This window comes from Vipera berus (genome assembly GCF_964194415.1).
Source record: "Vipera berus genome assembly, chromosome: 2".
In the NCBI taxonomy this organism is placed as follows: domain Eukaryota; kingdom Metazoa; phylum Chordata; class Lepidosauria; order Squamata; family Viperidae; genus Vipera; species Vipera berus.
The window spans coordinates 123,736,647-123,753,183 of record NC_138203.1 but is presented as its reverse complement, the minus strand read 5'-3'; the positions used below and the strand labels follow the sequence as shown (position 1 = coordinate 123,753,183).

Sequence of the window (16,537 nt, the reverse complement as noted above, 5' to 3'; positions counted from 1 at the left end):
ATCTTCAAGGGCACACTGCAGCAGTTCAATTGTGAGGGCATTAACAACTATGAGCAGGACCTTCCAGTTCAGAAACAGGCACAACTGACACATAAACTGTAGTTGTGCAAAGGACTTCTTAGCCATGACTGTTCCTTGCTCCTCAAACAGGAGCCTTGAGTCCAAAGGACATTAATTCCAGGTGGCCACCAGAACTTTTGTAAGACTATGCAGCAGCACCTCAGGAACAACCCCCAAATTCACTCTGAACCCCAACTGGATCCATTAATCACCTACGGCAGACCAATCTATAGTTCCAACCTCTGGGAGAAACTAGTTTCTCTCCCAGATTCAGATCAATACTCAGTTTGATTTTTATGTTTCCTATATAGCAATGTCAGCAATTAGGTATCAAAAATTAGACATCTAGCTACATCATAAATAACATTATTACTTTAAAAGATCCTCAGCTCTTCTACAGTAGTATGTTAAGTGCCAATTATTTATTTATTTATTTATTAAACCTATATACCGCCCTTCTCCTGTAGGATTCAGGGCGGTTCACAAGGTTTTTTTAAAAGAAAACAATACAACTACAAAAATTAAAAACAATTAAAATGATTACATTAACCTTGAATAAATAAAAATCCCAATTAGAATCCAATTAAAATCCCAATTAATATGCTCAGACCAGGCCGGAGAGCTCAAAGAGCCAGGTCTTCAGGTCCCGGCGGAATGAGCGAAGGTCAGGGGCAGTCCTAAACTCTACAGGCAGCTGGTTCCAGAGGGCCGGCGCACCCACAGAGAAGGCCCTCCCCCTGGGTATTGTCTGCCGGCAATCTTTTACCGGCAGTACCCTGAGAAGACCCTCCCTGTGGGAGCACACAGGACGAAGGGAGCTTGATGCCGGCAGCAGGTGCTCCCTCAGATATCCCGGACCCAAGCCATTATCTTGAGCTGTCCATTGTCCCGCACTGTATTATCAATCACACTTTTATATAAATTGAATAAATAAATATTTATCTATATTAACAATTGTTTGGTATAATTTGAACTGGCAGCATGCTTGTCCTAACACAATTCCCTAAGGCTAGCCACACAGGTTAATGTATGCTTGAATGTTTCCAGTATTTTTAACAAACAATCTACTAACTATTGGTACAGCTTTTGATGAGGAAATTTCTACAGCTGATCATAAATCAAACTTCACTAGTAATGTTCAGAAGATCAATAGCTCTTAAGCTGTGTAAATCACAGCAGACAATTTCAACTAATGTTGACAAAACTTCACCTGCAGTAATCTGTTCCCTATAAAATTAAGTTTAATTGTAAAAACAAATAATCTAAAAACCACAACCATGAAGACATTTTCAAAGAGCTGATTACAAATGATCTGAAGATTGATGGGGAGGGGGAGATAATTCAATAGTTTTCAAATGCATCTCACTAAAACAGGAAATTGAAGAATTTCTATTTAGAAATGAAATAGAACATAACGAATGCAACTGAGTAGAATGAAGCTGCATATGGAAATATTTGCCAAATTATTTACAGAGAATCAGCAGTTTGCTAGAGTGTTCATTTGTTGCATCTTGCTTTCTTCTTTCCTTCGCATAAGAAAAAAAGCAGAATTTTGTGTGAAACTGAAGCCAAGAACCTTGGATTGTTGCTCACAAAATAACTAGGATTGTAAACCAACAAAAAACATTTGATTTATTCCTGAAAGAGAACCTTGGCTTATTAGTAATTGAAAATTATTTCTGTTTTGTTTCATTTGCTCACATAATAGTGGGGTTAATGAGCTATACGTAGTGCCACACTGTTTACAGAAAATAAGGATAACTGAAAAAAATGGTATATCATTAAATGTAAGCAGAGCATTAAAATTAAGTTTCCCAACTTCAGTAATAATTCTCTCCTGGAATATAATAAATAAATGGGACATAAAATCTATTTTTTAGAAGACAAATATCCAATAGGAATACTTTTAAGTTTAGAACAGTGCTTCCCAGACTGAATGTCCTGATTCAATTTACTCATTATCAGAACAAAAAATTAATACCAAAATTTTTTTGATAGGGATGGTCAAAGCATTTTTTTCTCAGCCAATACCTATATACATTTTTTAGTAACAGTAGATACTTCATATAGGGACGCGGTGGCTCAGTGGGTTAGGACGCTGAGCTTGTCGATCAGAAGGTCGGCAGTTTGGCGGGTCGAATCCTGAGTGCCGCGTAGCAGAGTGAGCGCCTGTTACTCGTCCCGGCTTCTGCCAACCTAGCAGTTCGAAAGCACGTAAAAATGCAAGTAGAAAAATAGGGACCACTACGGTGGGAAGGTAACAGTGTTCCATGCGCCTTTGGCGTCTAGTCATGCCGGCCACATGACCACGGAGATGTCCTCGGACAAGCGCTGGCTCTTCGGCTTTGAAACGGAGATGAGCACCGGCCCCTAGAGTTGGAAACGACTAGCACGCATGTGCGGGGGAACCTTTACCTTTACCTTAGATACTTCATATGGAGGGAATGTGATGGATCACATAGCATATTGCAGCTGGGATGCAACATTTAAAACATTTCCTACAGCATTACAAGCAAGCAATAGTTTACCCACCTATCCCCAAATAAATGAAAATAGTTAATGGAACAGGAAAAGGTTTCTGCTTCACTGAACTATAAAAACAGGTAGCAATCTGCAAATTCATTGACATATCTTTTGAGAAGGCCAATTTTAGGGACTACCTATTTATTACATAATGGTATCATGTTTTATTCTCTCACACATTTACACAATTGCATTTTTATACTGTATTTTAAATATAAACTTTCTTCTGAAGTTTAACTTCAGAATGACTATAAAAGCTTCTTAAAGTAGCACAAGAAATTTCTGTTTCACTTATTCAAGCTCATTGAGATACAAATTGCTTGAAAGTTAAATATGCATTACTACCTACAATACATTAGTTCACCCTGTAGAAGCTACTTTTAGGTATCACTGCAGAATAAAAAATAGCATGCTCTTTAAATTTTCACTATACAAAAATCCTACTTTTAGACAATGAAAGCTTTACAACAGACATGTAACATTTTTTTTTCCTTACACACATTGTAGTGAAAACAGATGTATGCAAATAGTAAAAGAATTTGTGCAAAATAACTCGGAGGTTTCACCCACCCCAAATGTTCACAGATGATTTTATTTTAGGTCTCACACTGGTAATCTTATAGACAAAGCATCTGCTGCAGGGAAAATCACTAGAAACATATCAGCCAAGAACTGCTTGTTCCACTCAACTCCCCTTTCTTCAAGCTGCAAAATTCAGGAAACAGTCAAACCTGTTTTCATCAAAACAAAGAAGAAACATGCCTCGAGTAGTTTTATCTTTCATCTATATAAACAAGAGCTGAAGTTCTACACAGAGATTTTTCAAGATAATTAGAAGGCAACTTCTTTGGCATGAGAACCCAAGATCTTTGTTCCCAGATGATATCTCTGCTTTAGGTCTATGTGTGGTCCTGTTTCTTGTATCCTCAAGTGATGTTGCTATTTTAAATATCTTCCTAAAGTCAAACGAGAGAACCAATTCAATTTCCCACAGCCTCTATACAGCCACTGATATTATTCTCCCTTAAAATGTTTTGCTAAAATATGTGGATGTCTGTCTATCTTTTCCAGTGTCTGCAAGTTTCTACTTGCCCCACAATGGCTTGGAAGAACAGAGATGCTTACAAATAAGTTGACCACCAGTATCTATGTGGTCTTAGCAATAACGTTAGCCATAGCACTTAAGACTTATATACCACCCAATAGTGCTTTACAGCAGAGTTCCCCAACCTTTCTGGCTTTGTAGACCAGTGCAAGGGAGGGGGGATAGGGGAGAGGATGGTTTTGCGTGAGCGGTGGGAAAGCGTGCGCATAGCTCCATTTGCGCGAGTGGTGGGCCCAGTAGTGGGCAATGGCCAAGGGTTTGGGGACCCCTGCTTTACAGCACTCTCTGGGCAGTTTACAATGTGAGCATATTGCCCCCCCAACAACTGACCCTGGAAGGATGGAAGACTGAGTCAACCTTGAGCCCTGTCAGTATCAAACTCCAGATTATGGGCAGAGTTAGCCTGCAGTACTGCATTTTAATCACTGTGCCACCACCTTAGGAGATGAGCCCAAGAAATAGCATGAAAATTAAAAATGCACTGAGTTAGTTTATGGCCAAGCTATAAACACAAAACATTTGATGTGATTTCACATTTGTAAGTATTAATGTCTGATGTCAGTGATCAGTTCAGTAAAAGAAGCAAACTGATGCTCCAAATGAGACAAAAAAAGCCCACTTTACCCTAAATTAACTGGTTGTAAATCAAGGACTGCCTGATTTACAATTTTAAACTTCTCGGAAACAAAGGAAGAGTGTGATACTTCTTAAATATATTTAATAAAAACAAGTGTTGACATGCTGCTATAAGGTTGACAGTAAAATTGTATCAGACTTTTACCACATAAATTTTTGAGTCATTTCTTGCAACTACTATTGTAAAGTCAAAATTTCCCAATAGTTTTAAAATACAATGAATTGTTTTCATTTAAATGCTTTTCACCTACCAATGAAGCCAATTTCCTTGACTAGTTTCTGTTTCCTCTTTGCAGATCATCTGATTTCCAATATAATCACTTACCCTTTATTAAGCCAAAATAAACAGTCATCTAAATGGCATGCTGATGAGCTGATAGCTAGGTTGGTATAAGCCAGAACAGCAAATACTTAAATCCTTTATAACAATAAAATATGACAAGGGCAATGAAGACATAATAGAAACACTGAAGAATACAGTTGATTCATATAATCCAACTTTTGAGTAATATTTTGTATACCCCTTATTTTTTATAGTTATGACCTTATTATGACACAATAGCATTGTTTTTCTTACAGAGTTCTTGAAAATATTCTATTAATTAACCTAGTCTTAGTTATTTCATGTATGTTTTAAAACCATTACAGAAGAACACAAAAAGAAAAAGACCTTTAATTAATTTTGTCACGAATGCAATTTTTAATCATTCTAAATAATCAGGGATTTAGTCAGATAAATAAAGCTAATTACCCATTTTAACCATATTGTGGTTAAAATACTGTGCACCTCATTTTGTGAAACCCTAATTTTGGCCTTCTTTGCACACAATGATAAGCAAGATTTCTGGTTCACTTGGGAATAAGCAACATGCCAGTGCATACAGTTCAATCAATTTCACTTGGTTTCTTCTGCTAATGGCACAGTTAACAACCCAACACAACCCCAATGATGGTTTTTAAATCATGACATGCAGATTAGGAAGTCTGGTTTGTTTTTCTGTTAATATCATAAGCAAATAGAAATTATTCTACAAAGGCTCAAAATTATTTACCGTGTTTGTTGTGGCTTAGATTTCGGAGGGTTAAGAAATTTGATTTAATTGTACTATGTCTATTTTACACCTAATCACGGTTTTCATTTGTTCCCCAACTCCATTATTTATAGTTCTTCTTTTGTTGTTCCATTTTAACAATTCATGTCATGATCATATAATCAGTTCAATTCAAGGGCAACAAATCTTTTAATGTCCCATATTCATTGCACAAAAGTCATAAAAAACCTGAAGAAATAATACAAATTTCCTGAAATAATCACATTGTGAAAGCCCATTCCTTTTGGGACGGGGGTGGGGGGATGGGGCAGAATCCTAAGGAAGAATCAGAATGAATATTTCAGTGCTTGGACGGATAATGGAAAGTTCTAGCATGTTTACTGTGTTCTTTCCAGTGACTTTCATGTTTGTAAGTCAGCCTACATTTGTTTTCACGAAAGCTTAATGACAACATATAATCATCAAATCAGCACAGAAGAAATGAATATATTACCATTATAAAGCAGTATTACAGATTGTGGTAAATAAAAGCTCACAAGTTCAGCTTCTAAAGATAGATCTTCAAGCTAGTTCCCTGTCATTATTACTGTAGGGATGTTTACATGGGTGTATAGTTTGTTTACTGCAAAGAGCCTTGTAGAGACAATAGTTACATTGCATTCCCTAAGATTACCTCCACTGGAAGCTACACCACCCACTAAGTCGAGTAGAGGTCTGCATTATTCTGAAGTGCAGCATTTTCATTTCTTTCTCCAGGAAATTAAAACTAATCCTTCAGAGTCTGACACGTGAGAAAATATGCAAGGACACTATGGAACAAAATTGAACTGGAATCTACAAAACCATTTATGTTTGATCAGAGCATATTGTGTGTTCACTAATTAGTTCATTCAGTCATTGTGTAAATGTTTTGTAGATATTTTTTTCCAGTTGTATGTTGTGTCCCAATCTACAGATTTTTATTCATAATTTTTGAGCTGTTAAATATTTAGACATATGAATAGACTGTGAATTGTGTGCTCTTTTTTGCCATGTCACTTGAGAAAAAAATCTGTAACATATTTTTTGACAGCCCTACTAAAAACTAAGTCTGTTTCCTGCCTTTGCTGACATAGCTGAGAATAAATGAAAATGAATCGCCTTCCTTGGCATAGTCTCAATATATCGGTCTAATGGTTCTATTCCGTTAGGCTGCAAAATTGTTGAGAATTTGTGTACTGGGCCTTGCATTTGATCTTGTTTTTCATGACAATGGGGACTAAACCATTTTGACTCTGGTTTGTTAAACAGGCTCTGTATAAATCCACCCATTTCTACACACGATCCTTTAAAATCTTTCCAACGAGCATGCTTATAATTGTTGAGTCAGTGAAAGGAAATGGGAAGGTAGGAGGCTTCCATATTTCACAGCAGTCCAAGGCAATTCACTGGGAGGGAAGACGAGCTTAATTCCCCTTCCATTTACTTATCCTGAGCAAAGCTGCTGATTGTTGGGGGCAATATGCTGTAAACCGCTTAGAGAGGGCTGTAAAGCACTATGAAGTGGTATATAAGTCTAAGTGCTATTGCTATTCTCTGTATCCCAGCAATTCAGAAATTTTTGCAAGGATATTTGGAGGTGGAAAACCTAATCTACTCTACTCCGAGAAATTCTGAGTCCTGCTATGGGAATTGTTAGCAGCTGGAAATATGTACTTTGTTTCCTATTCATCTAATAAGCTTGTCCATCTGACTGGGGAAAAGAGGAACTACTACAGCAAGGTAGGTCTAATTTCTTTAGAGAGAACCTATCCATAGTCCAAAGTAGGAAACCAACTTGTTCCACTTTGAAAAATTATTTAATTATTAGTTCTTCCTTTCATTAGAGTCACTAACTTCTCCGAGAACCTGAACAGTTAATGATATTTACATTAGAATTGTCTTTGTTTGTCCTCTTGTATTCTTTCCATTATGAAATGGGTCTGTGTTATGTACTTTTGTCAACAGACAGATTGATACAAAAGACAGCTAAAAACAAAACTATAAATATTGGTGGTAGATGAATATATTATATATTTCTTCCAATCTCATATAAAAATGGTTGAGTAACACTTCCCACCTCATTCCATTAAATTACCTTTCCACAATGTGTCTACTACTACTGAGACAACCTTCTTTCCAATGAAATTTGGTGTCAAGAGTATGTCACTTGGACAAAGCGACTGAATAGATAAAGTAAGAAGCAAAACAGTACTGCAATCATCAAACAGTTCTTTACCATTATAAATTTCTATTTCTCTCTGTTGGGGTGGCTAATCTTTTGCCCTTATATTCTAGAATACTTTCTTCTATAGAAAATTAATCATATAAAACACCCCATCATTCAGAAATGAAGAACCTGAAACAATACTTACCTGTCCACTGACCTACCTATCCCCTCCTAATATCAGAGTAAATTTAGCAATAGGTAAAGGTAAAGTTTCCCCCGCACATGCGTGCTAGTCGTTTCCAACTCTAGGGGCCGGTGCTCATCTCCGTTTCAAAGCCGAAGAACCAGCGCTTGTCCGAGGACGTCTCCGTGGTCATGTGGCCGGCATGACTAGACTAAATTTAGCAATAGATATGACAAATTACCTGCCTAGTATGATTTGACAAGGATAAGTGATCAAGTGCAAAGCTGCACCATAATTGACTCTCATTTTTTCCCAATTTAGTGTCACCAATCAAAGCCCTCAAGAGACTACATATTCGTGCTGTTCCTGTGCAACATTTTTGGCTTACTTTCCAACCAACAGGGAGTTTATTCCCTTTGGGGGATAAAAGTAACAGATATACTAAAGTAGAACACTAAAGAACTGTTTTAATATACTGTCCTGCTTTAATGCTGACGGCATTCAGGAACAGGGGCAGAATATCAGATGTGTTCTTCGTTTATGTACGTTTTGTACTTGCATGCATACATGTATTTTTTTTTCATGCATGCTAGGAGAACATTGACTTCAATAGGTAAAGGTAAAGGTAAAGGTTCCCCCGCACATGCATGCTAGTCGTTTCCAACTCTAGGGGCCGGTGCCCATCTCCATTTCAAAGCCGAAGACCCAGCACTTGTCCGAGGACGTCTCCGTGGTCAAGTGGCCGGCATGACTAGACGCCAAAGGCGCACGGAACGCTGTTACCTTCCCACCGGAGTGGTCCCTATTTTTCTACTTGCATTTTTACGTGCTTTCGAACTGCTAGGTTGGCAGAAGCTGGGACGAGTAACAGGCGCTCACTCTGTTACGCGGCACTCGGGATTCGACCTGCCAAACTGCCGATCTTCTGATCGACAAGCTCAGCGTCCTAACCCACTGAGCCACCGTGTCCCTTTTTTTACTTCAATATGACTCTGTAATAAACATAAGGCTTTTTCCCAAGGTACAAATATTTAATTAAATAATAAAAGAAGCAATTTCAAGCTATATGATAGATAATGTGCATACTGGATATATCATAGTTGCTTTATTTTTTACATACTCAAGAACATATCTTCCTCTATCCGTTACTAATTTTAGCCTAAATAAGAAACTTATTTCGCCACTTCAAGAAAGGCAAAACCTTAGGTCCCATCCTATTTTTCTGGTATCACAACACCACCTCCTGAGATGTTAAAAAAAAAAAGGTGTTTCACATCTACAAGAAAATTAACCATCCTGTAAGCACATCGGATAACCTTTGTCCACAAGAAATGATATGCTAGCCTGACTATTTTTCCAACCAATCAACTAACTCCATGATAAAACACAACCCAATGATTGAATAAAATCTGGGAAACGTGTACAGTAACATCAGCCAGTGCAGCCTATCACCTAGTATTCGAGATCCCAATGATGAGATTAACCAAGGTGAGTTTAATGGGCTTCTTTCACCTGGGGAAAATAGTTTTTTTTTTAAAAAAAAATCACAATTTCTATATTTGAAGTCAGAAGCCTAGATAGATCAGGGATATTAAAAACCATATATTGCATGTAAATCAATAAAACTATTTGGCAGCTTTACCGTACAAATATGGAACTCTGCAAGAGATACCCTGCGCTAATGTAAAATAGCTACTCTTACAATGTCTGATTGATTGAGGACCAGGCCTATGGTCCTCCTCAAGAAATGGCCTCTTTAGAGATAAAATGTATTGTAAAACTTTTCAATAAAAAAAAATGGCCTCTTCCAAAACGGCGGTTGAATCAGCCTTCCCATTTTTGACTGAATTATGAAACTGCTGGGCAAATAAATTAACGTCTGAATTCCTCTATCATCAGCTGTATACACAAAGTATGGCTCTGGATTTTTAACCCGTGTCAGTATCAGTGACTACAGTATAATAATATAACAATCTTCCTGACAGCTGGAAAGTTTAAATTTTGGACAATGCGGCTGTGGTCTCTCTTGTCAGGTTATGTCCAGAAAATGGTGCTGGAAGACAACTGTTTGGCATACAAGCCACAGTCCTATCAAATGCTACAGAGTTGCCTCTTATCCCTTAAGTTGGTCAATTTCCGCATAAAGCAGCTGAGAAAGCTTATTCAGAGCTTTTAATTTAGGTACTGATTTAGTTGTACTGCTCCCTGCCAAGAAAACAGTTAATTCCATTGATGATACCCAAGTTCAGTGTTGGGCTACACGGGGTGAACATGTTGAAATAAAATCCAGACAAGCGAGGTGTTGGAAAACAATCAGCTAACTCTGGAACTGTGTTTCAGCCTGTTTTAGAACAGACTGCATTTCCTTGAAAGCACAGGATTATCACCTGGAAGTGCTCTTTGATCATGACTGATACAGGAACTTAATTACAAGGATGCTTTTGCATAGTTATATCTAACATACCACTGGCAACTGTTCCTAAATAGGACAAATCTAGCAAAAGCTATCCATGCTTTACTTAATTACATCCTATTTGATCACTGCTGTGGATTCTTAATCAGCATTCAGAAGTTTTAATGGGTAGGGGACTTCCGGATGGCAAGGCGTCGCCGGAGGCAGCCATTCTTCAGCTGTCAGCCTCGTGGCTCCGTAGAGCCGCCGAAAACAGCACCGATCAGCTGTTTTGGCGGCTCGGAAGCCCCCTCCTCGGGAGAAGAGGAGGGGGTGAGCACCCAGGTAGGGGTAGAGCTCTCCGGGGCCGCCAGAACTTAAAGTTTTGGCGGCTGAAGGATTGAGCCCCCCCGAAGCCTGGGCATGCTCCGGACTGCGAGGCGCCTCTGCTCCGGGTTTTTTGGAGCAGAACAGGGCGTACGCAACCATCCCTGCTAGCAAGGAAGAACTTTTGAGAACGAGGACGCAGGCAGAGCGATGCAGGAGATTTTGGTGAAGATGGTGTTTTGATCTTTAACTCAATGGACTTTGCTGAGCTCGTAGGTGGAACTGCGTAGCTAACAATAGTGGGTGAAAATGGCGGCTATATCTTCTAAAGTTCCTGCTCTGGTGCAGCAGTCTTCGTTGAAAACTTTATTGTCCCCTGCACCCGTATCTGCATCAGCTCTTACAGTAAAAGATTTGCAGAATATGCTGCAAGAGACTATGGAAAAGCAAATGCAACAATTTGCTGAGATAATGGATAAAAAGTTGGAGGAGAAGTTAACAGAAAAACTAGCTAAGGTTATGGATGAAAAGATTACAGAGAAATTAACAGAACTGAGAGCAGACATTTTATCTGCATTGCAAGGCATGGCTAAATGTATTGAGAATTTGGACGAAAGAGTGGAAGATCTTACTCAAAATGATATTAGACTGGAAGCAAAAATGACAGAAACTAAAAATGTGGTAGAGAAAATTGATTATGATTTGATCTCGACACAGTATTATCAGATGGAGTTTGCTTTAAGGATTAGAGGCCTAAAAGAAAATCCTAAGGAAAATTTGAAGAAAATGGTTTCTGAGGCTTTGGAAGGGGTGCTGAGACGACCAGCAGATGAAATAATGGAAGATATAGATAAAAATTTTCGTGTTAATTCTTGGATTGCAAGACAAAGGAAATTACCCAGAGATGTGGTGGTTTATTTTACAAAGAGAATGATTAGAAATGAAGTTATCCAGGCCTCCTACAATATTGATTTTGTAATTGCTGAGCAAAAAGTTCTGATTTTAAAAGAGATCCCTTCAAGAATTTTAAGAAAAAGGAAGGAATTTGCTTTTTTGACACAAGAATTGAGACGACGTGATATCAAGTTTAGATGGCAGATACCAGTGGGTATGGTGGTGACCTATGAAGGTACGAGGCATTGTTTTACTACGGTGATTCAGGCACGTGATTTCTACAGTAATGTTTTAAAAGCAGCCCCCATACCATTTTTGGAATCTACAAAGAAAAAAGGTGAGAGAGAGTCTCAACGATACAGAGAGAATCTACAAGATGCTGAAGGAATAATACAGACAGATGAGAAAGTTACAGGAGTGGATCAAATTTCATTATAACTGGAGGAGGCCAGAAATTGGAAGAGGCGTGCTGCAAGCCTGAAGATTTAGTTGCATAACTGCAGGAGATAATAATGTAATAAGGATTATGGGAATTGAAATTGTTAGAAGGGCTAAATATTTGGGGATATACTTTTCACCCTTATAAAATAACTATGTAATATTTTATGTTGCTTTAGTTTTAAGATGATTATGAAAATTTAATTGGGAAGATTTGTAGTAGTGCTTACTGATATTTTGTAGGTTATGATTTGCTATTTGGTTGGTGCGTATATTTACGGTGTGATAAGAAGGTGGATATTGTGTGCTAGGTATATACTTTGTGATATGCTCTGGTGCAACTTTGGGAAAAATTATAGATGTAAGTTAACTTGTAATATTTTTATGGGTAATAATGAAACAGGTAATAGAAAATATAAGAATGATGTGATTATATAAAAAAATTTAAGTTTGGAAAGTAATGTATGGTATTTTAAGTTGTATAATATATTAGGAGAAGGAAAGGTTGTATAAACTTGGTTTATATGGAAATTTAAAGCCTAGTTGGAAAGAATAGTTTTTAATAATTGATATAAATTGTTTTATCTGTGATTGTTTTTATTGGGTATTATTGATATTACTGTGGTGGATATTAAATGGATGTTGAATTTAACTATGGTAGTAAGATTTCTAGTTAAAAGGTAAAATTACCGACTACAGAAGAATGGACTGTAAAGGTTTTTTTTCCGAGGATATGGTAAAGATCTTAGTGCACCTGAAAGATTATTTGCAACAGAGAGATACTACGGAGCAAATATGGGACTAAAAATTATTATTTTGCAATAATTATTGATATGATATATATATGTTTGGAGTTTATCTATATGAGTTAAAGTGCGATAGTTTAAATAGTTTAGGATTGTTTGCATAAGTTAGATTATGATTGTTTGTATTTTTATACCCTGTACTCAGCTCTGGGAAGTCGGGGGGGGGGGAGGGGAAAGGGAGGGAGGGGTTGGGGAGGGGGAAGAGGGTGGGAGGGGAGGGGGTTGGGAGGGGTTTTTTTTTGCTAAAGATAAAATGTATTGTAAAACTTTTCAATAAAAAAAGAAGAAGTTTTAATGGGTACAAAATGTAGCAGCAAGGCTAACTAGTACATGTGAACTATCTTATGCTGAAAGATAGAAAAGCATCCTAGGGTAGCATTTGCCTTTTTAAAAGCTGCAGCACATTTATTTTAGAGACTGTCCATCTAACTCAAAGAGCAACGCTGAGTGGTAAAAGAGTGGCTGTGCATTAAAAACATTCCTGAAAGCACTGCGTGGCTTCAGTGATTCATCAACTCAAGAAAGGAATGGCTGCCATTTTAAGTAATTTGTATTTGAGAGTTGTCCTTAAATCATACATTCTTAATTTGAAGACTGCCTGTACAAGAATCCTTCCTGTGAGTTTTTAGAATTCTGTTATTTTTTTAAAAATGTAGAATTTGAAATTGAACCCTTCCCATGGGAAAATGCTGTTGATTAGATAAAATATGATAAGAGGAAGGTTGGACACTAGAGGGAGTTAGACAGAAATAAAGATTATAATATAAAGGAGAAGAGACTCACTAATACAGAATGGAGCAAAATACTTTTAATGCTGGAAGAATTCAAGGATATTTGGGAACAATGCACTCAGAAATTAATTCTTAAAATTGTCTGCAATTATAAAAATGGAATTAAAAGAGATTATAGAAGAGAAACAGGTTATACTGGACAAAGCAGACTGAGGCTATTTGAATAGGGATTTAAAAATGACAGATTACAGGAATGATATGGAAAAAGATGTTACACTAGATTTAAAATGAAACTGGCTGATATTTTAATTAAGAGAGACATACAAATAACAATCCAGAAAAGTGACTTTGATAACTTTCTTATTTTGGATTTACAAAAGAGACATGTTAAAAGTTTTGAAGGTACTTTGGAGAAAACAAATGAAAAGAAATCAAATTCTGCAACACTATTTAAAGAGATTAAAGAGGAAGATTGTTAAAAGCAAAGTGAAAGAATACAAAGTTGATATATTTAACCAAGGTTAAAATATATGATGTATGTGGAAACTCTTAATGGATTTTTGCTCACAAGAAACAAATGATGAGGCTTTAAAGATTTATTTAAGGTAAGAGATGAAATATGGGAAGAGGGGATCTTTTGTCCTATTTTCATTAAAAGTGATAAGCTGGTGTTAAAAGTAAGGAAAGGAGTATGAAGTTGGTTTACTTGATTGAACTTAAAATATATATGTTATTTCTGGTAACTCTTAATAGACATTGGCTAATTAGAGGTGAATGAAGAAGTTTTAAAGAATTTGTTTACAGATAAGAGAGGAGATGTTTTTATTTTTGTATTTCTAAATTTTAATAAAATTATTTAAAAATTAAGTAATTGTTACAATATGTGATTATAACAATAGATGCAAAACTCTATATATGCTTGGCTAATGCAAGTATTATTCAAGTGCATATATATTTTAAAACACACACACACACACACACACACACACACACACACACAAAGTGTCTGACAGAGCACCCGGTCTAGCCAAATATGGGACAGAGTAATCTGCCTTTCAGAAGGGTATGGCTAGCTGATGAGAGCTAAGTAGCTCGAAATAGCTATACTAGTCTCCCTTTAACTCTTTGTCAGTAAGATTTACTATGTATATATTTTCTGGAAGTTGAAGTCCACGAATCATAAAAGAGCCAAGGCTGCCTACCCCTGTACAATCTATACAAAATCTATGTCTATAGGCAATCAGCTCTTATGTGGTAATGCAATCACGTCTTCAATCTACTGAGTAAACTGAGCCATATGTTTATCTTTCTAATGTTGGAATATCAATTCTTTAGCCACAGTAAGGGATAATACGTAGAAATACATCTTTTAAAAGAAGCATTATCTTTATTATATCACCAACAAAATGCTGTTTTTGACAGTCCTTTTCTATACAAACATAATGAAGTCCAATAAATTCTAAATGTGTCTTTGTCAGAGTGCTCATATCATTCGAAATGTGCCTCCCAGCTCCAAGACTGAATATCCTATATTACAACAATAAAATAGATAAAAATACACAGACAAAAATACACCTGGCATGCTCACCTAAAATCAATTTAATTTCTTTCTAGAGAACTTACTTCTAGAAAAAAAATCTTAAGTTGGTTTTAGTAACTCAGTAACTAAAATTCTAACCTGAAGTCATATATAAGATCCTTCAGATAAACAGCCTTGCTAAATAGCTTCTTTAACATCTCGGTGCAACTAAGAATATTGATTACACTGTTCAATCAATGAGCACTGTAACTGATAATGTGACAAGAGTGTAAGTCTGAGCATTGTAAGTGATGAGGCAGCATAATATAAGCTCTGATGTTTAGAAACATTGCATGGAAAATTCTGACAAAGTTAGGCTGAATTAGCTGTGGAAGAAATTAAACCAATTATGAAGCATAAGATAGTTATTCCACCACCCACTGATAGGTATATAGGGAAAAACAAGTACATACTGTTGTTTTTTTAAATCACAGCTGCTCAAGTCAATTTTCTATGATGAAAACAAAAACAGAAATAAAACACAAGCAATGAGTTAGCTTATTTAAATAAAGCATGAATATATATCGCCAGGAAATGAAGAAGTGGCTGGTCAGTTGCTTCCAAGAAATTCTCAAGTTTTGAACACAAGCAACTAGCTTTAAAGCTGTAGGTTTTTTTAAAGTATTGCAGCTAACAGCAGCTAACAGCAGACGTATCAAGCAATAAAATATCTAATCACATTCTAATACTACACCATTCAAAAAAATTCTGTCTGCCTCTTTATCCTCCATAATATTTTGCCAGCACAGATGGGGAGAATAGCAAGGTGCAAAGAAACAGTATTTTTGTATCATCAACTACTGTTGAGTTGTTCTCATCCTTACATCTTGAACATTTTTTTCTAGACAAAACTTTAAGGACACAGGAACATTTTTTTTCCTGGCATCAAGTTCTCCTACAAATCATAGGAATGCTATCTGAAACAAACAGAATGTAAGGCAAGCTTAAATGCAAATGACCTTTTGCAGTTTTCCTTTTGCAGTGGAAAAATAAAAGGATCGGGAAATAGTGCAAAACCTAAAGAAATAGTGGCATTTTTCCAAATAAATAGCCTTTCTTCATTATGCCAGTATTTCTTCAGTTCTCAGATAACTATTAGCATGAACCCAACATTTAGTAACCTGCTTATAAGATGGCCACAGGAACAGAAAGGTTGGAAAAGTTATTAGATGTACTAGGAGGAAAGCTTGGGACCAAATAAGAATTCAGACAGAGGAGGACAGGTAGAGGGGAAGAGGCAGAAAAATCCACAAGCCCCTACTGATAAAAACTTCAAACATAAACTCATCCACAGCATTATTATAGCCCATTCCCTTGCATTTTCTTATGATTACAGCATGTGCAATATAAGATATTTCATTCAGGTTAAGTGTTATGCTTATGTAGGTCAGACTTACGGTATCTTTAACCATATTCTTCTGCCTTAACCCTAACCACAAGCACTCAAGCCTCATGGTTTTTCCCCATCTATAGTTCAACACTTTCCCACTTTGTCTTTTCCTGAAGAAGGATACTATACCCTTTGATAGAAACTGCCAACACAGCATTAACAGGTGACCAGCTGTTCCTTCAACTGTTAAATTGACTGACAAAACCAAGCAGGCCCAACTTCTAAATTTAAA

At 36.7% G+C, this 16,537-nt stretch overlaps 2 protein-coding genes across 3 annotated transcripts in view; one reads left to right on the top strand and one right to left on the bottom strand.

Moving 5' to 3' along the window:
- The window catches only part of WNK3 (WNK lysine deficient protein kinase 3), a 90,100-nt gene that overhangs the window by 65,808 nt on the left and 7,755 nt on the right, over positions 1–16,537 (bottom strand). The gene's annotated exons all lie outside the window — the stretch shown is intronic.
- TSR2 (TSR2 ribosome maturation factor) overlaps positions 6,751–16,537 on the top strand; it is a 52,138-nt gene continuing 42,351 nt past the window's right edge. The window contains exon 1 of the mRNA XM_081320380.1: positions 6,751–7,137. Within this exon, the coding sequence (XP_081176506.1) occupies positions 7,066–7,137 (72 nt within the window). The 5' untranslated portion in view covers positions 6,751–7,065. The remainder of the gene's footprint in view (positions 7,138–16,537) is intronic.